Below are 27,374 nucleotides of genomic sequence, written 5' to 3' on the forward strand. Positions count from 1 at the left end.
GATGCCTGAGCCTGGGTGACTCAGAGGTTGAGCATCTGCTTTTGGCTTAGGGAGTGATCCCGTGGTCCTGGGATCGAGTCTCACATCAGGCTCCCCGCGAGGAGCCTGCTTCTCCCTCTGCCTACGTCTCTGCCTCTTTCTGTGTCTTTCATGAATAAATAAATAAAATCTTTTTTTTTAAAGCCCCTCTATATAGAATTCTAAAATGGTCCTCTGACTTTTTGTTGTCATCCTGTTTCCTTGCTTAGCTGAACCTCATAACCTCTATGTGTTTTTATGTTGCTTTTCACATATACACACACAAAAACCCTGAATCACTTATAAAACTGAACTTCCTCTTTGTATATAATAGGTATATGATCTAATGTATTTGATGCAAATGATTTCCTTAGTCTGCAGATGTGTAGTTTTTCATTGCTACAAGTTTTAAAGTTCCATATGCTCAAATTTTAATTTTTCCTCTGATTTTTTCTAATTCACGAAACATGAGTTTATTGTCCTTTCACCAATATGATTATTACTATGTTTTGTTAGTTTTTATATAGTTCTGGCTTCAAAAAGATTTAACCTTTTAATTGCTAGTTTATTTTGTTACATAGTGGAAATAATGTCTTTGTATCTGAAATAGTTTTTAAAACTTTTAATTATTTGCAAGAATATTTATTGAATTTTCCTTCTTTTGTAGTTATATTACATATTACATATTACATATATTAATTTATTATTTGTTTATATTTATAATCAAGCCTCATTTATGACTCTTATGTTAATTCTGTTTGCATATAGCTCTGAAGTTGAATATTTTTTGCATTGATGAATATTCTTTCCTTTTGATGTGCATATTATGTTTTATATGAAGACATTTTCTGACTCTCCTTAAGTGTTTATTGCATGTTACAGGTTTTTAGTTTTTTCTTAACAGCTTTGTTGAGATATAACTGACAAAAAAACTGCACATGTTTAAACTGTACAATTTGATTTTTTTACCATCTTAACCATTTTAAGTGTATCATTCAGTAATGTTAGACATATTTCCGTTGTGGTGCAGCACATCTTCAGAACTTTTTCATCTTGTAAAAATAAAACTGTGACAATTAAACAATAACTCCGATTGGCCATTCCTCCCAGCCCTTAGCAACCACCCTTCTACCGTCTGTCTCCAAGGATTTAACTACTGTATATACCTCATATAATTGTAATCATACAGCACTTGTTTCATGACTGGCTTATTTCATTTAGCATAATATCTTCAAGGTTTACCCATATTGTAGCATATCACAGGACTACTCCCTTTTTAAGGCTGAATAATATTCCATTATATGTATATGCCACATTTTGTTTATCCGTTCATCTGTCAATGGACACTTGGCTACTGTGAATAACACTCTACTTTTAAATATTTATATTTAAATAACAGTGTTTTAAAAAATATTCCCTAAATGATTTTAACATGCAGCTAAGGGAGAGAACCACTTGAGGGTGTTTCTGAACTCAAATGATGGGGCACCTGGGTGCTCAGTCAGATGGGTGTGGGCCTTTGACATTGGGTCATGATCCTGGGGTCATGGGACCAAGCCCTACATTGAGCTTCTTGCTCTGCAGGGAGCCTGCTTCTCTCTCTCCCCGCCACTGTGCCTACTTATGCACTCTCTCTCTCTGTTAAATAAATAAATAAATAAATAAATAAATAAATACATAAATACATAAATACACAAATACATAAATAAATTCTTTAAAAATGATAAACTCAGAAGATAATCCTAGTGATATAAATGTAATATAAATCTTAATGTGAAGTTCTAAAAATTTGTTTATATATGTCATTTATATATTACCCTAAAAAATGTAGAAACATTACAGCTATTTTCTATTCTGACATTGTTAGTTTTCTATTCTGAAACTGGTTTTCATCCCATCTTTAAGGTGTCACTGTGGTCGATTGATTGGAGACCATCATGGGCTAGATTATTCCTGGACCATCTCAACTGCCAATGATAATGAAAATGAGCAATGGTCTGTTGAAAAGCACACGACGAAAAGCCCGACAGATACGTTTGGCACTATTAATTTTCAAGATGGAGAGCATACCCACCACTCCAAGGTTTGCTAATAGCTCACATTATTTTTGCTAGTTTTTTTTAAATTTATTTTTTATCTTTGCTAGTTTTTAACAGAAGATAACCTCCAAATGTTTCTCCAAATTGTATCTCCAAGTGTAGATGATCAGATGACTGGAACCTGACCCTTCTCTTTCCTTTCTGTCTGAGAGACTTTGTACGTTTCGCAGGTGTGGTGTGGCCAGCTCTTAATTTGATGTCCTTTAGCAAGCTTATGCCTTCTCTGTAGGAGAATGGCTTATTGCTCTTGAGACAGTTGCCAAAGGGCCGCCCTTTTCTTAAGGAATGGAGAAAAGTCACTGCCAAAGAGATGGTTTTAGCTGAAGCATGGCCATACCAATTACTAGTAACTTGTGGCTGTTCATGCCTGCTGTGTCCTTGTGAGAGGAAATGCAGAAATTAGGTTTTCTAGGCCAATTTTTCTCCTGTCCCTAATATGATAATGTTTCATGTAATTTGCGTAGTACAGACAGGTCAGCTATCTTGCAGATGTTTTTTCTTGAGCTTGTTGATCACCTGCTGCTTTTTTAGAGGCAGATTTCCCTGGAGAAACTGCAGGGTGTGTCCACCTCAGGAAAGCTTCAAATCAGCTTTACCTTGGGGGGTGACCATCAGTTGGATGGATTTGAAACAACAGTTCTTAATAATGTAGTCATAATCAAGTTTCATAATATAGTTTTACCATAATATACATTTCCAATTCTTAATCCTCTTGCATTTAGCTTTGTGCATAGATGTTTTCTTTAGCTGGTGAGAAAATTGCCTTTATTCTTCTCTGTGATCCTTTTTGGAAGCTGACTCTTCTGGAACCCTGTATGTAATCTTTCCCTTTCGCTTTAGTCTTTCTTCCTTTTGCTTTTATGTTTATTTGTAATCATCTTCATTTCCTCATTTTTTCATCCATTTGACAAATATTTATGAGGTGCTCATACTTTGCTGTGTCCCAGAGCATACGTTCCATGTATTAACATTGCTTACAGTCTAGTGAGGGAAACAGGAAATAAATATACAGTTTACTACAGGTGGGGGCAGGGGCAGGGAATGCTCTGGATGGACATACAGGGTTCTTCAAGAAAATGGAAAGGGTAACTCCTGTTTTTCTGGGGCAGTGTGTGTGTGTGTGTGTGTGTGTGTGTGTGTGTGTGTGTGAAGGAAGCCATCTGAAAGTAGGGACCCCTCCGCTGAGATCAGAAAGGTGAGTGAGGTGTTTGGTAAGAACACTTTGGGCTTGTGGGAAGGCCAAGGGAGAGTATGGTGCATATAGAACAGAAAATATGGTTCAACAGGTCTGATCACTAATAGGTTTTATACTTAGGGTTAGATTGCCATTACATCCTGAGTACCTGAGTGCATTTTACTTGGTTTCTCAGAAGAGAAGAAGCTATCCCTTTATATTTAAGCCCAGAATTGTTCTTCATGTTTATGGTGAGAGGAGCTGTGAGAGTTGGTTACTTATCTCCCTCTGCTTTCCCATACCTGGTTTTATCCCTCCCACCTCATTCTACAAAGGATTTGAGGAGAATTCAGGCCAGTTAAGAATCTGCCTGAGTTAGTTATAAAGGAGGGGGTGGGGGAAAGAAAGTCATTAACCTTTAGCACCATTTTGGGTTGGCCTTTGGAAGAAAAGACTAGTACTGATCATTTAGTTGATCAAGGTTGTTTATCTGAAATCTCAGAGTATCTGCTAGGAGTAGAAGGACTTCTAGATGAAAGAAAGAGGCACCCAGGAGAAAGAGGTGAACTAAGTGAGCCACATCAGAGCTGCCTCCTGCCTTTGTTCACCATGCAGAGCAACACAGACCATTTCACAAAGGTCAACTTTTATTTTTTCCCCTCCTACCTGAATATGTAGGAAAGCCATGGCAACTCATTTCTCTCACTGACCAAGTGAATCCTGATCATCTTTAGGTTCTAATACCTACTGTGATGACTGTACCAACTCAATGTTCAGGAATTCTAACATTTTAGTAATTAAAGGGATTGTGTTTTAAGAATTTCAAAGATGAACAGACAATTCTTTTAAGTCACTATCACATTCTGGAAGATAAGGCAATAATTCTCTCTGCATATGTCTGAAGAGCAGCGCCTGTGATTCTTTTTGGTTTTCTAATTTATGGTTTCTTATAACCCTTATCCAGGCAAAGCTGACTTAATCTTAGTGTTGTTTGGCTATGCTTGAGTCTGGCAAACTCATCTCAATATGATTTTAACAGTCTGAATGTGGCTGCATCTGTTGGAAAAAGAGAGCCAGCTATGATCTTAGGAAGAACACAAAATTTTTCGTTTTCTAATCAGTCTAACCTGCTGATTAGAATTTCTCTCTTCTTTTGGTTACATTGACTAACTAAAAATATGACTCTTGTGAAAAGTATTTGTTTTAGAGAAAGATGTTTTTGGTGGGATAATTGTATATAAAGGGACTGGTTAGAATGTAAAATTTACAGTAAAATAAATATACATGCTCCTGGATTATAATTTAATTTAAATTGTGGAAATACATGAAATAGTCAAGTAAATTAAGTCATAGGATGTATGAAAAACCCCATTTTACCTATTTCTAGAAGCCTTTTTTCTTTTAAATGGGTTTCCTGGAGTAGCGGTTTTTGCCAGTTTGAAGTATTCCTGCCTCATCTCAGACCTTCTAGAGAACATTGGTGGGCCAACCCTGAAAGCCAGAGGAAGCCTTCCTACCGTGACTTGTAATTCCCAGAAGGAACTTACAGGGGGTGTGGGATCCTTTCAAAGTAAATGTTTCCATTATACAAAGATGAACTTTTAAAGAAATCTCAGACACTTCCTTTTAAGTTTTGGCTATTTCAGCTGCCCTGCTGTGTGTTCATTGTTACTGGCATATAGTTTTTCCTATTTTATGTACATGTGTATATGCATATCTTCCAGTATATTAGGACTTCTTATGATACCAAGTTGGATCATCTGTTACATTTAATGTTGAAAGAGTGGAAGATGGAATTGCCAAAGCTGGTGATCTCTGTCCATGGGGGCATCCAGAACTTCAAGATGCCCTCCAAACTTAAAGAGATCTTCAGCCAAGGTTTGGTCAAAGCTGCAGAGACAACAGGAGCATGGATAATAACGGAAGGCATTAATACTGGTAAAGTGCACTCCCTGCTTCAGATTCTTTTGTTTTTTAAATTCCCTCTTCTAACTCAATCAGGCAGTATGGCACCTAATCTCTGCTCTGCAGTGCTCCCAGGAGACATGGTGGCATGAGAAAGATGAAAAGCATAGTAACTAGAAAAAACCCCAGAAGAATCATAGACTTTCCTGGAATGTGTTTTTATCATTGTTAAAACATGCTATTTTAATACAACTTTGAGTAAACTTCTGGCAAAGAAAATAGTCTTTTCATGAATTTTAGACTATGGTGAGGTTTGAAAGGACATGGAATCCATGCAAGTATGGACAGTGCGGGCTTGGGTGTGAGCTAAACTCGCTAGGGTCAAGACAATAACAAAAATACAGCTGAGAAAATTTGAAGATATAATTGGCTTTATTAAGCAATTCATGAATTAGGCAGCATTCCATATAGTAAGTAAAGAGAAGTTGTACAAAATGGAAGGCCTTTATAGGAAGGAGGGTGGGGCAAGGAAGTTATTAGCAAAAGAAAAGGGAGGATTGTTCACCTTCCCTTAGGGGGAATGACAGGGGGTCTAATCATCTTCCTTTGTGGATGGGGAGAGCCTTGTGATAGATTATCTCTCCTTGGTGCTGATCAGAAAATTTCTAATTGAGTGATTAAGACTGCATTCTGGGGGAGGCTGGAACTGCAGTTAGGTTAGGTTAGGTATTAAGCCCCAATTTGATAACTTTGCTTAAGTGATTCCATTTTGGGCTGTGGTTTCCCTTTTAAACAACACATGCTTTATTTCACTTACCCCTTTTTTGTGAGTTTTTTTTTTTTAACATTTAAAAAAAATTGGTTAGGACCAATTAAGGAACACATATAATAGTGTGAAGACTATTGAAATACCTCATATAAACAAAAGAAATAAGAAATGAGACCTACATGAAGCTTTCTTAAACAATAATCAGGGTCTGACCCCATTCAACCACAAATCCTTGGGGTCTGCATGCTCAGGGTGGGACATCTGGACCATCAGCTTCACCTCATTACTCAATTCTTGTCTGTACAATGGATTAAATAAAGTTAAAGTTTCTACTTAAAGTGTAAATACATGTAATACCCTTTAAAAAGCTACTGGTGCATTGTAAGAGTTTGGTCAGTGCTGGCTATTATTATTATTGTTGTTATTATTAATTCCAAAAGGGCAAATAGGAATGCATTAGTTTAGGAATGTTTATGTATATAAAGCTATTAAATTAATTTACTTCAATGAAGCAAGGGGCATATCCACAGGATGTTTTGTTGGGGCAGTAGAGAAGGTTAGAGGAAAAACAAAGTAGAGCATTCATGTTGGCCTTGAGGACTTTCTGGTCAGTCAAAAATAGGGGCAGAACTGAGGTTGTAAACAAAAATTGCCCAAAGGGAGAGGAGAATTGTTCAGGTAAAGAGGTCAGAGATAGGAGAAAGAAGTGTTAAAAGAGAGTAGAGGAAGCAAAGATATCAGAAATTCATTCCACTGTGCCAGTAACTTTCCCTAAGATTGGCCCTTTACATATTTCTGCCCATTTGTCTCTTCTAGCAGTCACGGTGTTTTGCATGATTTTTGTGTTAAAGTTTCATCTCCAAACTGATTGCTCATAGGCGTGTCCAAACACGTTGGGGATGCCCTGAAAGCCCATTCCTTCCAGTCCTTGAGAAAAATCTGGACAGTTGGAATCCCTCCTTGGGGTGTCATTGAGAACCAGAGAGATCTTATTGGAAAAGACGTAAGTAGACAACCTATTCACAACAAAAAGAAATGAATGCGTGTCCAATTGCCAATTCAGCACTATACCTGGGTATCTAAAAGACATTTTGAATGTAATATAACCCAAATCAACTTTTGTCTTCCCACTTGCCTTATCTTAGAAAATGATGATCCCATTCTTGCAGTTGTTCAAGCCAAAAACATTAGACTCATCCTGGAATGATCTCTGTCTCACACTGCAAACCTAATCCATCAGTAAACTATCTCAGCTTTACTTGAAATATAAAAATATATCCAGAATCTGACCTTTTGTCATTACCCCTACCGTTACTGAGCAGGTCCAAGACACCATTTTGTGTCACCTGGATGACTATAGAAATAGCCTTCCCATTTCTCACCCTTGTCACTTCTTCTAATCTAAGCTCAATACAGTAGCGAGAACGATTCTTCTAAAATATAAATCAGATCATGCTACTCTCCTATGAAAAACCCTTCAGTGGCTGCTGTCTTGCTCAGAGTAATAGTTCAATTTCTTGTAGTGGTGTGTTTGCGATAAAACAAGGAACATTCGTAATTTGACCCTCCTCTTTCCCTATCTTTTAGGACTCTGCTTTATTCATTCCTGTGTATCGATTCTTTCATCCTGTTTTTCTATAGGGAATGGACTTGTCTAAGACTGTTTATAAGAATAATGTATATTTCTGATAAAAATCTCAGGTATTACAAAGGGTAGGAAGAGGAAAGATAACCACTATTAATATCTTGGCGTGTATCATTCCAGAATTCTAAGTATGTGTACATATGTATAGTAAAAAAGTTTGTATGAAAAAAAGTGGTAAAAGAAACCCACCAATGTGAATCTATTTTTTTAGCTTAACTATTTAACAGTTACTTCTCTGTCATTAATATAGACATGTATATGGTTTACCTTAACTTTCATTTTGAAAAATTTCAAACATATTAAGGAGTAGACAGATTAAAATAGTGAAATCCTATGTACCCATCTCATAGCTTCAACAGTTATGAGCTCAGAGTTAACTTTGTTTCATCTATCCCTTTATCCATTCCCTACCTCTTCACTCCAATATTTTGAAGCAAATTCCAGACATCAAATAATGTCACTAGCAAATATTTTAACCAATATTTCTAATTTAGCAGTTAATTCACCAGTACTTTGATATTTCTAAATACCAATAAGTAGATATGTCTGAAATATGTGGACAATTAAAAAATGCATAACCACATTGCCATTTTCATATTAACATTTCAAACTAACAATTCCTGAATATCCTGTAAATTGGTAGTTTGATCTAAAAGTATGATCAAATGCAAGTTCTTTTCTGTGTGCAAGTTTATACCATAAGAGATGTGTCCTTCCCTTGTAACATATGATTGTTTTTCTTTTTATGATGTCCTTGCCTAGATTCATGATCTCAACTGAGTTGCAAATGCTGGTATTTAATTATAATATTCTTTCTTAAAGGATTTTCTCATCAACCATTTGGTTTACCTTGTGGTATAGTTGTATGGGAAAGGGCAGAGTAAATGCTTGATTCTTTCTCTTTATTTTCCAATTTTCAAAGCAGTGATTTGTTATTTACCTCCAAGGTGAACAATGAGATTTTTTTTTGGTTCCTGAATTGAAATGTATCAAACATAATTTATTTAGTATATTTCAATTAATTATTCTATTCTAGTTATTACTTTTAATTATGCCCAAATTATCTCATTTTGGCCAGTGGAAATTTTTCAAGTTGTCTTGAGTCCTTTTAACACAATTCTAGTTGTTTTTCATTGCTTCCTTGTGTTTTGGTATGAAAAAAGATTTCCAGGCTAATAATGTATATTTTTTGCTCCTTGAGAAATGACTGATTTCTTTTAGTGGGAAATTGTATTCTGGGGGCCAAGAGTGCATTCTGATTTTTCATGCCTGATAATGTTCTACTGAACTGTTTGTTATTTTAATAATAATATAATTTAACCTTTCCTCTATTATTGTCCATTTTTACTTGCATAAAAATGATATTAATGTTGTGATAAGATGCTTAAGATGTATTAAATCTATCAATTATTTTCCTTTTTGGTTTCTAGTGTCAGTGTCACACTTAGGAATTAATAAAGATAACTTTTAGGGATGCCTGGGTGGCTCAGTGGTTGAGCGTCTGCCTTCGGCTCAGGTCATGATCCCAGATCCTGGGATCGAGTCCCACGACAGGCTCCCTGCATGAAGCCTGCTTCTCCCTCTGCCTGTCTCTGTGTCTCTCATGAATAAATAAATAAAATATTTAAAAAAGATAACTTTTAAAGACTAGTGTTGGTAAAGTTTATAGTACCTTTCCCATCATTATTTCTTTTAAGCCTCGGAAGTACCCTCTGCTGTAAGAATTATTATCCTCACTTATACATGAGGAAAGTAAGCCTGAGAAAGGAGACAAGAGTTACCCCGAGTTAAAATTAGGAAATAGAAGAGTCTGGACTTAAACTTGTACTCTCTGACTCCAAATACTGTGCTTTTGTCTCTAAAAACAAATAAGAATTGGAGTAGCTTAAGGAAGAATCCACAAGTATCAATAAAAATCTGGATGTAATTTTTATACTGAATGGATGGATATCCATTCAGTTGTTTGGCTGTTATTCTTCATTTCATTTGGAATACTTGAAAAAAAAGTGATATCACAATATTGTTTTCGAATAGGTCTACTGAAAGGCATATTTTTGGGATAGTGATGTAGTCTGCATATCACTGCACCTCTTTGAATTGTTTTATAATGGTATGAGACAAGATAAGTACAGAAATTAAAAATAAATATTTAGAAGCATTTTTAGCAATGTGACAGTGCTGTGATGTCTAAGCATATGGCCAGTGGGCTTATTGTGTTGAGCACAGTGTGTGTGAGAGTTATTGAACTTATGCCATGAGTCTTATGTAGTATGAGACCTCATCCTTGTGTAGGATGAGAGAGACCTCATCCTTATGTAGGATGAGCCAAATGCTGGTTACACATAGGACCACATACTAATCCATCAAAAAATGTGATATTAAAAAAAACCAAATTGATCCTTCATCACAGATAGCGTGACAAACACTGTTCTAGGTAGGACTTATTAATCTTGGCAGGAGCTCTGTGGTGCTGGACAGGCCTTATGGAGCAATTGAGCCCAGGGAAGGACCTTGAGCTCTGAGCTTCTCATCTTTACTGTCTTCCAGGTGGTATGCCTGTACCAGACTCTGGGCAACCCCCTTAGCAAGCTTACCACACTCAACAGCATGCATTCCCACTTCATCTTGTCCGATGATGGGACTGTGGGCAAGTATGGAAATGAGATGAAGCTCAGGAGGAATCTGGAAAAGTACCTCTCTCTGCAGAAAATACACAGCCGTGAGTACCAGAGGTTCAACCAATAGGGCCTCGCTGGGGGGCTGCTCTGGAAAAAGGCACTCCTTCGTTATCCATACAGAGTAGAGACATCCAAGTTGGTCTTCGCCTTAAATGAACAAATGTGAACCCACAGCCAGAAGAAAGCAGGATGTGAAAGTGATGTGGAATTGTGCATGACAGGAGAGAGGAAGTCTCAGAGGACATCATAGTCATCATAGAGGTTTTCTAGAACAGTGGAGACTTTAGCATAGCCCCCAGCTGTTTGTAGGGTAGGATGAGTAGAAGATGCTAGTGTGCTTGTGGGGAGTATTGATGCCAGAATGGGAATGACTGAAGATCAGTAAGGAGGCTGGCCTGAGAAGAGTGGGGCATGAGTTTGATCAGCTAAGATGGCATTTCATGCCCCAGATAGGGAAAGGTTAAAACCAGACAGGGCTTTTAGAAATAGGGACCTTTGAAAGTTTCAGTGTTGTGTGCTGCTTCCAAGGGATGCTTTGAGATAGCCATTTTGGTAGTGTTAAAAAAAAAAAATTCAGCTGAGTATACGTAAAGATCTTACTGGTCTTATTTAGTGATTCATCAGTTGGGCAGCATCCCATCTGGCAGATGGAGAGGAGTTCCAAGGAGATAGACAGAATAGAAAACTTTTATGGGCAGAAGGAGGTGTGTCAGGGGAGTTATTCTGACAAGGAGTGGATTGTTTTGGGCAAGGTCACCTTCCGTTGGGGGAAGGTGGAGTGAGGGTGGGGGCAGATGACCTCAATAGTGCCAACCAGGTAATTCCAGACTGACTGGTTAAAGGTTACATTCCTGGGAGAGGTTGCAACTACAATTAGGTAAGGTATTAAATCTTGGTTTGCTGTTGTGGAGCTTAGCACAAGTGACTCTATTTTGAGCTTGTTGTCTCTTTTTTTAACAGTAGTACCTATAGGAGGGAGAAGGGAGGGGAGGTGTGAAAAGGTAGGTGCTACCTGAAGAAATGGTGACTTTTCATCCAAGGCAGCAGAAAGTGGGCCTCTGCCTCTTTTCATGAGTTAAATCTTCCACAAAATGTTGCCACCCTGGGGGCAGAAGACCAGGGAGCCAAAGCCCCTTGAAAGGCTCAAGTCCTCTTCAACTTTTGACTTTTGGCCAGAAGTGCTGAATGTCCTTTAGTTTTTTTTACCTTGATCTCCTGAGGCAGACTACTGTCTACTACTACTGTCGATGACCTTGGCCAAGGAAGTTAATATTTGTTGAACAGTTTTCTTAATATAAAAGTGAAGGAATTGTCTACCCTTTGTTGTGAGAATTGAGATAATGTATGCTTGCTGTGCCTAGGATAGTGTGGGGTACATAGTATGCCCTCAGTAAATATCTGTTTCTTTCTTTTATCCTCCTTTGATATAGGCTTAATTTCCTTGTTGGGAGGGTAGGTGTGGGAGGGACCCTTGGAATTGTTGCCAGTCACTTAGAGCTTAGTGTGAATGAAGGTTGGAGGCTTATTTATGTAAGAAAAGGAGAGAGAAGATCAGATATGTGGTCCTCTGTGGAGTAGGTGTGAGTGAGGATAAGGGAGACCCACAGAGGAGAGGAGAGGAAAAGAGAGACGAGGAGAGGACTGGTTAGGGACTGGCTCTGAAGAAGAGTCCCATGGGTGAGGGCTCCTTTAGAGGTCTGATCTATCGATTGCCTGAAATATCCTATTGCCTCTGTTGACCTATGCTCACCACAAAAATTGCTCAGGGGTTTCATACAGCATCAGACTGTGTGCCCCAGGAGAGCAAAATCTTATCTTTCTTATTATAACCCTGCTGATTCTCCGTTTGTGGATGCGTGGATACAACCTGAAGCTTGCATATAGCACCAAGTAACACTTCTACTTTCAAAGATCTTGAAACTGAGGATTTATTCGGAGAGTTTCACTTTGTGTGTAAAAGAATGTAGAGTCCATTTCAGTGGATTGGTAACATTATTCTAACAAGAACCAGTATGAAGGAGCAAAACCAGTATGGTACCTACACACATACACACACATACACAGGGAAGGAAGAAAGGAAGGAAAAAGAAGGAGGAGAAGGACAAGGAAGAGAAGAAGAAAGGAAATAGAGGAAAGGAAAGGAGGACAAAAGAGAAAAGCCCCCAATGACCTCAAACTCTTACATATCAAAGCTGATCTTTGTGCCCACAATGCTCACTAGGGAAGTTTTCTACTGTATTTGTACTGCTCAAAAAGGATTTATTTGGATGGAATGAAAATAGTTAAATATTTTGTTGATTTCTTTCATTTTTTTTTCTTCAGCAGGACTTCTTGGAGTCCCTGGAAAACCCTTGATATTGGCCAAGAGTACTTAGAAAAAAACCCAAAAAATCAAAAACCCCTAAACCCCTGATATCATAAAGTTGCTATAGGAATTCCGGGGTTTCAGCTGTTTGAAATGTGGCCAATGTCAGTTCCTAAGCCCCTAAGAATAGAAAGCATAGGATCAGATGCATGGTATCTCTTCATATCCATGACAGTGGAGAAGAGTGCTTTCCTAGGATGTCTTATTATAGGAGCTTTTAATTTGGAGGCATGATATCATATTCTTGCCTAACCCTGGGGGCCAAGAATAAAAGCAGTTGTGTAGTGAGGTTTCTCAGCAAGAACTTGACATTTTTTTTTCCTTTTTAACAAATTTAATTAGCATCAGTAAGATTCTTTTTGTAGAAGACAATCACAAATATTTTTATTTTTGTGGGAATTAGTTATTGCTTCAAAAAGATGTACCCAATAGAAATTGAATTCCCTTTTTTACCTTATTGATTCTTTTGTGATGGTAAGAGTGCTATATACTCTCATATTCAGATAAAGCAAAGATAACATATAGGAAAAGGAAGGGTTTTCCATAATCTCCCAATAAAACTAACCATTCTCAACATTTTCATATATACTCTCTCAGAAATTTTCTTTCCTTTTTCAAAAAAGATTTTAATTAATTTATTCATGAAGCAGAGGGAGAGAGAGAGAGAGAGACAGAGACAGAGACATAGGCAGAGGGAGAAACAGGCAGGGGAGCCTGATGGAGGACTTGATCCCTAGACCCTGGGATCATGCCTTGAGCCGAAGGCAGTTGCTCAACCGCTGAGCTGCACAGGCATCCCTATTAGGAATTTTCTACACACACACAGAGCAACATTTTTAAAAAATGTTGAACACTGGATTTATATAATATCCATGCTTCATTTGTAGTCTTCTCTCTGCCAGTAAATATGGGTACATTTCCACATCAGTAAGCCTAGTTTAACACATCTTTCAGGGCTGCATAGTATTTCATTATATAGAGCATAAGAGACTTTCTTATAAAAGTTTTTTCCATCTATGTCATTGTCTCTACTTCTCTTTCTTCCCCTGGCTCTGTCCCTCTGTGCCAGGGGTTTTACACACACATAGTCACCTGGACACCCTAGCCTGTATGTCCAAGCTCTTATCTTCCCCTCCCCTACATCCCAGGGTCATTGTCAAGTTTGTCCTGGGGGAGGACATATCTGGGGCATAGGCCCGACAGCCCCTGGAAGCAGGAATTTGGGGGTCTAGGGCAAGTAGGGGAGAGGGCACAGGCTTCTCTCAACCATTGGTCCTGTAGACCCTGAACTGTGAGGGGGTGGCATGGCCAGAGGAGGGTCTATTAAAGGGCCTGGGATAAAGTCCTCTGATGTCCAGTGTGAGCGTGGTATTGCCTGCCAATTTTACTTCTTTAGAAAAGTAAAATAAAATGTTAACTTAAATATATTAGTACATGTACAGCATAAAAGTTAAGTAAGTCTATAGAATAAACAAGTTCCTCAATTTTCCCCCAAATCTTTCCTTCCCTTCTCCATTATTAATAGTTTGATGTGTACCCTTCCAGAGTTTCTGGTCATATATATATATATGTGTGTATATAGGAGAAGGAAGGAAATATTTATATATACTGTAGAATGGATATATATACACATAAATATATAAAAATGTATATATATAAAATGTATATATGGATAAGTGTATATATAAAATGTGTATATGTACATATATTTATACACGTGCATGGATATGGATATATCTAAATGTATACACGGGTATGTACATATAATAAACATTTATGAACACATACACACATGTATCATGCAAGCACATATAAATACCTATACATAATGCAAACATTATATAAAATACATACTCATGTATGTGGTTTTAAAAATATAAAAAGGTGGGCAGCCCAGGTGGCTCAGTGGTTTAGTGCCACCTTCAGCCCAGGGCATGATCCTGGAAACCCGGGATTGAGTCCCACATCGGGCTTCCTGCAAGGAGCCTGCTTCTCTCTCTGCCTGTGTCTCTGCCTCTCTCTCTCTTGTGTCTCTCATGAATAAATAAATAAAATCTTTAAAAAATGTATAAAAAGGATTATACTATACATATCATTCTGTAACTTTTTTTCATTCAATATCTTCAAAAAGAAAGACTCCATGGTCTTTCCTTTTTTTTTTTTTTTTTGGTCTTCTTTAATAAAATGTGTACTCATGATAAGAAATTTAAACAGTGAAAAGTGGAATACATTGAAATGTAAAAGTCTGAAAGTTACCCATTCCATCTTGTTCTTAGAAATATCATCATTAGAAGTTGATTAGATTGGCAAAAGTTTGATCATTTCTGGAGATGAGTGATAGTTATATTGGGATCCATATTTTTGTTTTTCAAAATATGCTTTAAGTTTTCCACAATGAAAAGTAGAAATTTCTTGAAGACTATTTTTTTTAAAAAATTTAAATTAATGAAAATCTTTGGCTACTTTTTAAATGGGGAAAGCTTGAAGATGCTCTTACCATATTTATGCAACTTTATTGAAAGTCCAAGCTTCTGGCTTGGTCTTGAACTAAGGAAGCCTGAGTGAGTCAAGGAAGGAAGAGGGGTGAGCATAAGTATTAGGTATATGGGATAATTGAAAGACTTGTGTCCAGGAAAGTAACATGGATGACTGGCCAATATAGGGTTTCTTTGTAACAGTTTGGTATTGTCTGTCATCCAAAACAGGCTCAAGACAAGGGGTGCCTGTGGTGGGGCTGGTGGTGGAAGGAGGTCCCAATGTCATCCTCGCTGTGTGGGAGATTGTGAGAGACAAAGACCCGGTGGTGGTGTGTGAAGGCACAGGCAGGGCTGCAGACCTCCTGGCCTTTACCCACAAACACTTAGCAGATGAAGGGTGAGTGGCTGACTTCTCAGTTTTTAAGCCATGGTAACTATTTATTCCTCCATTTTAGTTCTTTAAGCTCTCCATTTATGTGGGCCACATATCTTGGAGGCCAGAGATTGAGACTAGAATTAATTTTTCAGTGATTTTTATATGTATTAGTTAATGCCAGAATGCCCTTCACTGATGTAAGTTGCTGTTTCCATAGCTGAAGAATGGCCTGTCTGTCTCAGGAGCTCTAGAACCCTGTGTGAGCTGGGGTGGGGTGGGGTGGGGGGAAGGGGTAAAAGCACTTTCAAGGTGGGAGTGAGGGAGAAGACCAGTGCTGGACCTAGATCACCTTCGGATTCATTTCCCATTAGGAAAATGAGCAGGAATTGGGGAAATCAGCATCCTGGCATTAATATACATTGTGTTTATTTAAGGTTTTCTTTAGCCTTTTCAAATAAAAAAGGTGGTTTCTCTCTGGCCATCCGTCTATCTAATGTGATTCTTCCAATTTTAAAAGTGTGGTCTTTCTCCTGTGTTAAGTAAATCTAATGCCTATGAACTAAAATATTGACTGCACCCATTTACTTAATAAACATGTTTTAGAAATCTGTCAGCTCCAGAACCTTGCCCCAGAGTGCATTCTTTCCAGGATCCTGGTAGATCCATCCATGCTTGCTTTCAAATTCAGCCTCCTGCTACCTTGCTTCCCTTTGCTTCCTGCTCACTTGCTCTCAGAGCAGAACTGTGCAAGGAATCCTCTTCAGTAGGGTGGGACACACAGGTGCTCCCCTGCTGAAGTTGCTGGCTCCATCCCTTCTCTGCATTGTGCTGAGTCATGACCATTTATCTCTCTCTCTCAGGGCCCTACGTCCTCAGGTGAAGGAGGAGATCATCTGCATGATTCAGAACGCTTTTAACTTTAGTCTTAAACAGTCCAAGCACCTTTTTCAAATTCTAATGGAGTGTATGGTGCACAGGGATTCTGTGAGTATGATGAGTTGATAACTCAACTGACTTTAAAAACTGATAATTTGTATCAATTGTAATATTTATTTCCACAACTTTTAAAAATAAGTTTTTTTTAAAAGTTTTATTTTATTTTTAAAAGTAATCTCTACACCCAACGTGGGGCTCACACTCATGATCCCAAAATCAAAAGTCACACACTCTTCCAACGGAGCCAGCTAGGTGCTCCTGAAACAAGGAGCTTTTCATTTTAATTTGATTGTATAGAACTCGGTAGAACTTGACTGTTAGTTGGGTAAACTTGGCTTTTTATTTCCTCCTCTCCCCACCTCCTCACAATGCTTCAAATTTCAGAGTGTACTTAGGAAAAAAACTTAGTATAGCAGTATTACAGGAAGTGACCACATTTAGTGAAGATCACACATAAATATTTTCAGAGGGTAAAAGAGCAGCTCCATGTTTTAAAAGAAGTCTAATCTGCTGGTTTAGATGACTGCGTCATAACATCCCAGTAGATCCTGCCGGTGATCTTTGGGAACGCACTGAACACTGGGGAATACAAGTATATACTCTGGGACAAATGAAGGCCATAAACTATGGTCTGTGAACATAATATAGATTCAGGAAAAGATTTTAGTGTTTTAGGGTACTTTGACCCAAAGTTTTATCAATGAGTTGGATGAGATGAAGCCAACAATTATAGTAAATATGCAGATATGTCATGATTCACAGTGATCTTTCTAGAATTCAAAGGCTAGACCAAATCATTCAAGATTTTGATAATACTTAAGCACCTGGCCTCAAAAACAAAAACAAAAATAAACAATTGAACAAGCTCAGGCTGGACAAAGCATAGCTAAACATACATGACAAACACTTGGTTTCAGCACACCTAATAACAAAAAAATAACAACCATGTCTATAATTAACATGTTTTCAGATGTATTTTTTTCACCTTGAAGTGACCCCATGAGTGAGTTCAATATGGCAGTGATCTTTTATTCCAGTTTCAGAGATGCCAAAGCTAGAACCTAGAGAATTTAAGTGATTTGCCCAGAGACATGTGGTTACAAAATGGTAGAACAGAAATGTGGGGTCAGAGATGAAATCTTGTGTGTGGTCTACTGCATTTGATATTTCCCACAAAAACCATTAAGAAATGGACATCTAGGGGTGCCTGGGTGGCTTAGTCGGTTAAGCTTCTGACTTTGGCTCTAGTAATGATCCCGGGGTCCTGGGGTTGAGCCCTGCAAAGGAGTCTGCTTCTTCCTCTCCTTCTGCCTGCCACTTTCTACCTGTGTTCTCTCTCTCTCTCTCTGTCAAATAAATAAATAAAAAATCATTAAAAAAAATAAAGAAAGGAATGGGCATCTTAAAGAGATTTGTGTCTTCCTGTTATCAAAGAGAGTAATGAACATGTAATCATCAAGAGGAAACTAGAGTAGGTACCAAAGGTTTGCACTTCTTAGGAATTAGGTCTTCAGCTCCTGCATAATTAAGAGTTGATTTTATTCATGCACATAGAGGGGCGAGCCAATACTTGAATTGTGGAAGCATAGGTTTTCTACCTTTGTGGGATCTTAGAGATTATTTAGTGGGTTCCTCTCACCTTGTGGATGAGGATTCTGAGATTCAGTGGCCTTAAGATGTTTCCCCCAGACTGACTAGTTAGTGGTATATCTGGGCTCAACAGACTTGACTCTTTTTGTTGAATAGTTCCCTTGATTATATAAAATATATTTTCATTTTTTAAAAAGATTTTATTTACTTATTCATGAGAGACAGAGAGGCAGAGACAGGAGAAGCAGGCTCCATGCAAGGAGCCTGATTTGGACTCAATCCTAGGACCCTGAGATCATGCCCTGAGCTGAAGACAGAAGCTCAACCACTGAGCCACACAGGCATCCCAAAATTTCATTTTGAAAGACTGAGATACATTCATTAACTGCAGACAATCTTTTCTTTTTTTCTTTTTCATTAATTAATTTATTTAAGGAGTGAGGAGAGGCAGAGAGAAAAAGAATCTTAAGGAGATTCCACATTAAGCATGGAGCTCCAAGCAGGGCTCCATCTTAGACCTTGAGATTGTGATCTGAGCCAGAACCAAGAGTTGGGCACTCAACCGACTGAGACACCAGGCACTTTTATAATCAGAAATAAAATTCTTGTCTTAAAAAAATTAGCCTCATGGCAGGGTGCACTGGACACAGACATTGTGAAGATTATTTGTGCTGCCCTTTCTACTCATTAATTGCATTGTAATTGCCTCATGTATTTTGTGACTGAATCCTTGAGGATTCACCTCTCATTAAAAAAAGCAAAAATCTTAGTTTCTAAGATGAGGTAAACAGAAGCACAATATCTTGTGATATCTCTTCGAAAGGAATGATTTTTTTTTCATAAGGAATTGATAATGAGTTTCTTTTTATCCTAGTGAATGAGTAGTAAATTCAGTGTATTAAATTTTTTTATGTGTTTCCTGTAGGATAGGTAGATTTTTCAAGTTTTTTTTCTCTCTAAATGTTCACAATTCTCCATTAACCTATTTAAGAAGTTTTCTATAAGTAAAAAGATAGTAACTAATGAAGAAGATTAACTGTGTGTGTGTGTGTGTGTGTGTGTGTGTGTGTGTTTTGCATTGTTTTGGTCAATTCATTACCTCTAGAACACATTTTGTGGGTACTTTTTGAAAACATTTCTTTGCTAGTTTCCAAAATGTATGGCTTCCTGTTTCTCAACTCTTATAGATTACCATATTTGATGCTGATTCCGAGGAGTCACAAGACCTTGATTTAGCAATCCTAACGGCTCTGCTCAAGGGTGAGTGTCTAAAGGGGGTTACATTTCTTCCACGTTTCCTCTTTTCCCATTCCATGGAACTTGGTATTTTTTTAATGTTGATATTTTAAATAAGATATATGATTGTTCTCTTCTTTTACCCTAGGCACAAATTTAGCAGCATCAGAACAATTAAATCTGGCAATGACTTGGGACAGAATGGACATTGCCAAGAAACACATTCTAATTTATGGACAACATTGGAAGGTATAGTTAAAATGAAGTTATTTTGGAAAAATATTTCATGTGTTGGCTTGTAAGGAGGAAGTCAAAAGAAAAAATTGGCAGAGAGATAGATTGGTTTGAGGGGAGTATGGAGGTAGCTTCTCTGTAGCTGGGTGCCCAATACCTGAGACATTTCTCTCATCAACTTTGCCTCCCTAAAATCATTTTTTTCCTCAGGCTAATTGAAATTGGTAAATGGAAGGATGTTTTACTTATTTTTTTAAATGGCTGGATTTTTATATTGTTATTTAAAACTTAAATTTTTTTCTTATTTTTGCATTGAAATGTCATGTACTCATAATAGAAATAAGTGAAAACAGAGAAAAGCAGAAAGAAGAGATATTATCTATAGTGCTAATGATAACCACTATTAACATTTCATTTTTAAACATTGCAGTTGTGACCATACCACAAGTATATTATTTTTGAGTCAAGATAACACATGCATATTATTTAAGAAACATCTAGTGGTACTAAAAGGCAACTAAAACAACAGTAGTGCTCTGTCCTGCTAATCACAAAAGTGAAGTAATTTTGACATTTTTTATATTGTATTGACATTATAAATCTCCATATTTTTAAATAACAAGTCATATTGCTATTTTCTGATTCATTCGTTTTAGAGACCTCTCCACTTTTCTGTTTATGGTCCTGTCCTCACTGCTACAATCTGGACTGGTTGCCTGCTGTTCCTGGTTCTGGGCTGTCATGCTGGGATCCACCTTCATCATATTGGAGATTCCCTTTGCCTCTCTCCTGTGTTAGAACACCTGTTTTCCGTATCCCATTTCTTCTTCCTTGGTTTACTCCTTTGTTTCAATGAGATGCATCCTTCAGTAACTGTCTGAGTAAAGGAACATGGAACATAAATATTCTGAGAACTTAGATGTTTTGATATATTTTAATTAAAGATCAGAGCTAATTTTCCTGAATAATTTTGAATGCTTAGTGTTGTTGCATTCAACACTGCTATTGAGAAGTAAAAATATTTGTTTTCTAATCCTTTGACCATTTTTTTTTCCTCTCTGGAGGTTCAATAAATAATCTTTCCAGGGGATCCCTGGGTGGTGCAGCGGTTTGGCGCCTGTCTTTGGCCCGGGGCGCGATCCTGGAGACCCGGGATCGAGTCCCACGTTGGGCTCCCGGTGCGTGGAGCCTGCTTCTCCCTCTGCCTGTGTCTCTGCCTCTCTCTCTCTCTCTCTCTCTCTCTCTCTCTCTGTGACTGTCATAAGTAAATAAAAAAAAACTTAAAAAAAAATAATCTTTCCAATGTTTTGAGATTTCATAGTGCTGTGTGCTGTTGTGAGTCTTTATATCCATTATGCTGGGCATATGCTTTCAACTTAGCAATCATGGGTTTCCATGCTGGGGCCATCTTCTTTTCTCTGTTCTCTTTCTGGAATTCATAGCATTTAAATGTTGGACTTATGGACTGCTCCTCTAATCTTTTTTCTTTTTTCTCTTTCATATTTTTCCTTTGGTAGATTTCCTCAACTTTAATTTTTCATGCGTTATATGGAGCTATTAGTTTCTGGTAGCATGCTATTAATTTCTATGAGCAAATTTGTTCTTTGTTTTTTTTTATTATTTTATTTTTTTAAGCATCCTAAATATAGTATCTCATAGTATCTATAGGACCTTATTTCACTGATACTAATGATAGTTCTTCTGAAGTTTTCTTCTTCTGCATTGTCTAATTCTTAATAACTGATGTTTTGTGGTGTGTTTATTCTGGACTTTTTATGTAAGAATGGAGGAAAGAAAGCTCTTTAGAAGTTCTGAGCCCATAGGTAGGGCTTAACTGTAGGTTTAAGCTTCACAGAGGACTGATCTGGCTTCCAGTTGCTGGGAGGACCTGAGATGACAGCATATTCCTGCCTTTTCTCTTAGTCCCTTTACAGAAAAGAATCCTCCAGTCCCCTGCCTGGATAAGATAAAAGCCCTCCTGCTAGTGGTAATAGAAGTCAAAAGGGGGAAGATGATTGGGAAGTCCTCTACATTAGGGATTCTGTATGTGTACATTTATTTCATCCTGGAGCCCCCAGAATTCTGTGGCATAGATTTTTGTGGTTGTTGGCTTTTTTGTGATTCAATATCTGGGGACTTTCACCTTTTGGGTTTCTGGGGATTGCTAAGTCAATTACCATTTGACTGTCTGCTTTCCAACTTCCAAAATGTGACACTCTGGACCTCCTTCTTGTGGATTCATTTCTTAAAAAAAATAAAAAAATAAAAAAATCCTTTTATTGTAGTTTTATTGAAGTTTTAGGTCAAAGTAAAATAAGTGAGTGTGTTTAATTTCCTGTTTATATTCAGAAACTGGGTATTGTTTAAATGAAAATGTACCAAGTTAGAATAACAACAACAACAAAGAAAGAAACCTTGCATTTTTATTAGAATTGCATTAAACCTGTACATTAATTTGGAAAGTAATGAGATCTTTATAATTGTCAGTCTTCTAGTACAAGAACAGATTTATTTAAAGTATCTTTTATTTCATCAGGTTCACTTTTGGCTATTTCTTCAGTCAGGTCCTGAACATTTCTTAGTAAGACTGTATTTTATGATTATTGTATCTGCATTGTTTTCAGTTCAAATATATGTAATTCTTTAGTTATTTCTATTTTTAAAAAATTTCTACTTTCTATATCTCTTATTTCTACCTTTATTTATTTGTTTAAGGCTGGCGCACTGGAACAAGCAATGTTAGATGCTTTAGTGATGGATCGAGTGGATTTTGTGAAGCTCTTAATAGAATACGGAGTGAACCTACATCGCTTTCTTACCATCCCCCGACTGGAAGAGCTCTATAACACAGTGAGTATTGGAACATTCCATCAATCACCTCCTTTAAGATTCATTTATTAATTAGCTTAAGATTTAGCGTAACCTAAATATTGAATGTTCAAGCCTCATTGAATATTGACGTACAAAGATAGGTTAGAGAGAGACAGATTTCTCAACCAACGGACATTCTTACGAAATCCATTTTATCCTCTAGCCATATCTGCGTTTCTTATTTTAATTAATTACACAAAATAGAAACATAAACCAAGTTAAGAAAACAAAACAGTAAGACCATAGTTAAAGCCAATGATGTCAGTAAGAACAAATTGCTTTTATTGAATTGTTGGAAGCATCTCCATCTATGGCGGCTGTTAAAATTCTGTTCCTGCAACTTTCCTATGCAAACCCTTTATTGAAACCAGACCAGCTTACTCATTGTAAAAACACCAATTGCTCAAGCCAACCATGCTTCTTGAAATGTACTTCCTTGTCCTTTGAATCTTACCCTTTCTTCAAAGCCCTCTTCAAGCCCTTTGTGAATATTCCAGTTTACAGTGATCTATTCCTATGGTACAGTTTTTTTGCAACTCTTTGAGCACACATCTTCGTAGCTTATTTTTTCATGTAAGTCCCCTGTCTCTTCAATTAACTGTGAAAACTATGACGAAAGTACTTATATTCTTCATTGACTCTCTTGAAAGCTGTATTGAACATAGTAGTGATTGATAAGTAATTGTTGATGGAATGTAATTGTGTGATGGGGTTTGTAATTGTGTAATTTATATATGATAAAGGATAGTTATAAATTAAAATTTATTTTTGTCTCTTGAAAAAAATAAAGTTTTTACCACCTACATCTATATCCTTTTTTTCTTTTTTACATCTTTGAAAAATATTTCAATCTAATTATATCTTCTCTTAGGAAATAGAGACTAGAATAGAGACTAGACTTACTTATAACTAATTGGGGTAAGCTTCATAACTAAAGATGTTAAAGAAAAATTTCAGTATTCTGGGTTATTTACATATTTACATATTCTGAAATAAAATATTTTCCCCCTAGTGCATGGTAATTAAAAGGAATGAATTTTTCTTTTCTTCTTTATTACAGAAACAAGGACCTACTAATATGCTCTTGCATCACCTTGTCCGAGATGTAAAACAGGTAACCTAATTATGGTAACCTAATTATGAATGTGTACAAACTTCTTTGTGTATTGCCTTAGTTTTGTGATTGAGGTGTTGCCAGATTTTGCTTCATAAAATGTAGATTTGGAATTTCTAGAGAGTTACCTACCCTCTTTGACTGAACAATTTCATCACCAAACTACTCTTTTTTTTTCCTTGTAATTTGTATTGTAATTTATTTTATGTTTTAAAAGATTTGATCTACCAAGTAAGTGGCATTAACTAATAATTATTGTCTCTTATAAAATATGAATTGGAGACATACAGAACTTTCAATCAGAATTTTACCTCAATAATATAACTGTATTTCCAGTGATAATAATACTTGCTGAAAAATGAAGAAATTTCCTTGTTCTGTCATGTTTATCAGAGGACTAATATGTGATTTTCATTGTCTTGTTATTGTTTTGACTATGAGGGATGGTTTGGGGTCCCTATCTTCTTTTGTGAATCTAAGCATTGTTCTAGGGAGCCAGGATGAATCCCACTGCTCTATACCCTCGCTCATGTTTTGCTCATGGTGTTTTCACCAAACTTTGAGTTAAATCAGACTTAAACTCATCATCTATTAGTTATCAAACCTTTAGCATTCTCTTATGCTTTAATTCTTTCTCTTTTAGTCGCCAAGAACTCTTATTCACATCTGCAGAAAACTAAGAGAGACATTTTTGTCCCCATAATTAAAATCCATCCATGGCACACTTTATAGTACTTCATCATTTCTCAGAAGTCTGGTATCTTGATGGAGAGGGTGTGGGCTTTCTGGCTATGTTGACTTGGTGGGAGAGCCAGAGTAAAAGGACTGCAGAGGAAGACATTTAGTTGGCAAATTAAAAGTAAACAAAAGCATCCGTACTGATGTAAATTTAGTTTGCATGATCAAAATGATTTTAGATTACTTCCTTGAACTTTGATTTCATTACAGTAAACTGAAGAAAAGGGAGTAGAATAGGTTAAATATGCTCTTAACTCTTAGCAACTAAGAGCATTAGTTTTGGTGTTCCCTGAAAAAAGTAAATTATGAGTGTATTTACATTAATTCATATATGTATCAGTGTAATAAGCTCAATAGGTGAAGGGGATTAAGAGGTACAAACTCCAACTATACAATAAATAAGTCATGGGAATGGAATGGAATATACAGCATAGGGACTATAGTTCAATAGTATTGTAATAACTTTCTATGGCAAAAGATGGTAACTAGACTTATCATGGGGATCATTTCATAAGGTATAAAAATATTAAATCTTGTGATATGCACCTGAAACTAATAGGGTATTGTATGCCAATTATACTTTAATTTAAAAAGGTACTGTGAGTGGGAGTTGAGAAGTGACAGTTACGAAGAGGTAGTAAGGTGGAGTTTTAAGTGGTCAAAGTAATCTTCATTTGGATTAAGACACTGCCAACCATAATATTTGTTTTGGCACAGCCTCATGTTTTGATATCTTATTTTGTTCACCATTCCATGTTCCTTACTTCTATTTGTTCTACTTCTATTTTCAATCTCATTTTGTGTATGATGCAATCAACATAGTGCAAAGTGCTCTAGAGAGATTGAAGATCTCACCCAATGTTAATTTTGGATCACATATATTCAGTATATTGAAGGGGAAGAAGAAATATTCCTTAGCTCAAGGTTCTTCCAGCTAGCCTAAGAATTAAATTTTACATGAGACAGATTAACAGGAGAAAAAAACCCGAAGTTTTATTATGTGTACACATAGGCCCAGTAATGAAATGGAGACCTCAAGAAATGAGCAAGGCAGGCAATTTTTATACTTTTCAGATAAAGAGACAATAAATCTGTGAAGAAATGACAGAACAAAGAAAACTTAACTTCAATTAGTAAGGAATTCTAAACAGAATTTTGGCTGGAGAAGTAAATTAATAAAAAGTAATGAGGGTTGCTTATACAGCCTTCTCTACTCTGAATTTTGCATCTCTGGTGATAAGTATGTCTCTTTACTTCCTGGGACAAGGAGGGTCCCTTTCACATGGGAGAGTTATTTCCTGCCTTCAGGGAAACAGAGGAGGGTCTGAGTGTTCTTCTCGTACAGGCTTTCTCTTAAGTAACTTTTATTTTAAATAATATGTCAAAATTGCAAATTTTGGCAATATCCTCCAGTAATTTTACTCCTATTGTAGTAGTTATATAATTTCCAGTTAAAAACAATCTTTTATACTATATTTAAGTGTATTTTATTATAAAGTGTATCTATGCATGAGAGAGAGAGAGAAAGAGAATAGAATGAGCGATTATAAGCACACACTTGATGTGTGTGAAATGAAAAACACAGTAAGGCTAGGGTTTTCCATCTGAGCAAGCAGACTATCAGTAGTTGGTCACATTAATCAATCAGTTTGTGAAGATGACTGAAATGTATGAATCTACCTCTTTGCAGTTGATTGGTTATGTCCTAACAGATGGAATAGGAGAAACAAAAAGGGGACTGAAAGTTACAATCCGTTACATGGTTTTGTTTCAGCATACCCTTCTCACAGGCTACAGGATAACACTGATTGACATTGGATTGGTAATCGAATACCTCATTGGTGGAGCATATCGAAGCAGCTACACTAGAAAAAGTTTCAGAACCCTCTACAACAACCTCTACAGAAAACATAAGGTACCACAATTGATAAGTACCCTTGTAAAATATGGGATAACTAGAAGTTACACTTTTAGAAAAATGGCTTAGAGGGTTAGCATGGGAATAGCTTCTAAAATGGACATCTGTGTTTATCGACATTTATTGAGTCTCTGCCACATGTAAATTACAGTGTTGGCTTAGGATGAACATAAAGATCAGGAGTTTAGAAACTCTCAGAAGAAACAGATTTATGAATAACTAGCCATCATACAGAAGAGGATACAATATGTATGATATATAAGATCTATATATATATACGATTTTATTTATTTATTCATGAGAGACACAGAAAGAGGCAGAGACATAGGCAGAGGGAGAAGCAGGCTCCCCCGAGGGAGTCTGATTCAGGACTCAATCCCAGGACCCTGGGATCACGACCGGAGCCAAAGGCTCAATCACTGAGCCACCAGGTGCCCTGTGCTATACTGACATAGAAGTAATGTCTTGAGTAAGATTTAAGGGAGAGATGACCAGTTCTTTTCTTTCCTTTTGAAAATGCAGAAGGCAAAAACTTAATGGGCTTATATCTATAAACTCATGAGTCCATAATCTGGAGATGACAAATTTGGGACAGGTGTGTTGGGGTTATATTGGAAAATGCATGCTGTGTGTACTATATGTAAAAATGTACATCGTACATATTTTATTTTCTATGAACATTTCGAAAGTTTAGGAATGAATTGCTGCCTGGTTGATTAGCAGAGAAAATGTTGTTCATTTCTTAAAATCACCACTATTGCCCAGTAAACCAAAGAGAGCTTTCTTCTTAGAGGATAATGGACGTGTTAGAAAAGATAGTTTGGAGCATTTGGGGTTGAGAGATGAGCAGGGACAGTGAAAGGCACAGTACTATGGACATCAGATTATGTTTTTGCAGTGACAAGGAGATCTTTGTTGCCATCGACATGTTAGAAGGTTGCGAAGGGTAGACTGGAAAGGTGGTTTGGAGTGGGATCACAGGAATATCCAGAATATTGAGCCACTTTTGACTTTTATTTATAAAGAATCAGGTGAAGTGAAGCCCAACTTGTCTTTAAGAAATAAAAGAACAAAACAAAAGGACACTCAAGTGTCATGGAGAAAATGATCTTCACTGAGATTTCAAAGGCAGAAAGACATACTTGAGGTATCAGCTCCTTCAGCTAAATGAAATATAGTTTGCTGTGAGGTTACCTGTGACAAGTATGAGGACCAACTATGCTCTTGGTGT

General features: G+C 36.9%; 1 protein-coding gene across 2 annotated transcripts in view; it reads left to right on the top strand.

Moving 5' to 3' along the window:
• TRPM6 (transient receptor potential cation channel subfamily M member 6) overlaps positions 1 to 27,374 on the top strand; it is a 125,627-nt gene that overhangs the window by 26,468 nt on the left and 71,785 nt on the right. For both annotated transcript variants that reach the window (XM_055311216.1, XM_055311217.1), the window contains exons 4-14: positions 1,924 to 2,101; positions 5,016 to 5,229; positions 6,844 to 6,968; positions 10,158 to 10,329; positions 15,359 to 15,527; positions 16,367 to 16,490; positions 19,220 to 19,292; positions 19,417 to 19,517; positions 22,218 to 22,352; positions 23,434 to 23,487; positions 26,000 to 26,140. In XM_055311216.1, the coding sequence (XP_055167191.1) occupies positions 1,924 to 2,101; positions 5,016 to 5,229; positions 6,844 to 6,968; positions 10,158 to 10,329; positions 15,359 to 15,527; positions 16,367 to 16,490; positions 19,220 to 19,292; positions 19,417 to 19,517; positions 22,218 to 22,352; positions 23,434 to 23,487; positions 26,000 to 26,140 (1,486 nt within the window). The remainder of the gene's footprint in view (positions 1 to 1,923; positions 2,102 to 5,015; positions 5,230 to 6,843; positions 6,969 to 10,157; positions 10,330 to 15,358; positions 15,528 to 16,366; positions 16,491 to 19,219; positions 19,293 to 19,416; positions 19,518 to 22,217; positions 22,353 to 23,433; positions 23,488 to 25,999; positions 26,141 to 27,374) is intronic.

This window comes from Nyctereutes procyonoides, unplaced genomic scaffold (genome assembly GCF_905146905.1).
Source record: "Nyctereutes procyonoides isolate TBG_1078 unplaced genomic scaffold, NYPRO_anot_genome, whole genome shotgun sequence".
NCBI lineage: Eukaryota > Metazoa > Chordata > Mammalia > Carnivora > Canidae > Nyctereutes > Nyctereutes procyonoides.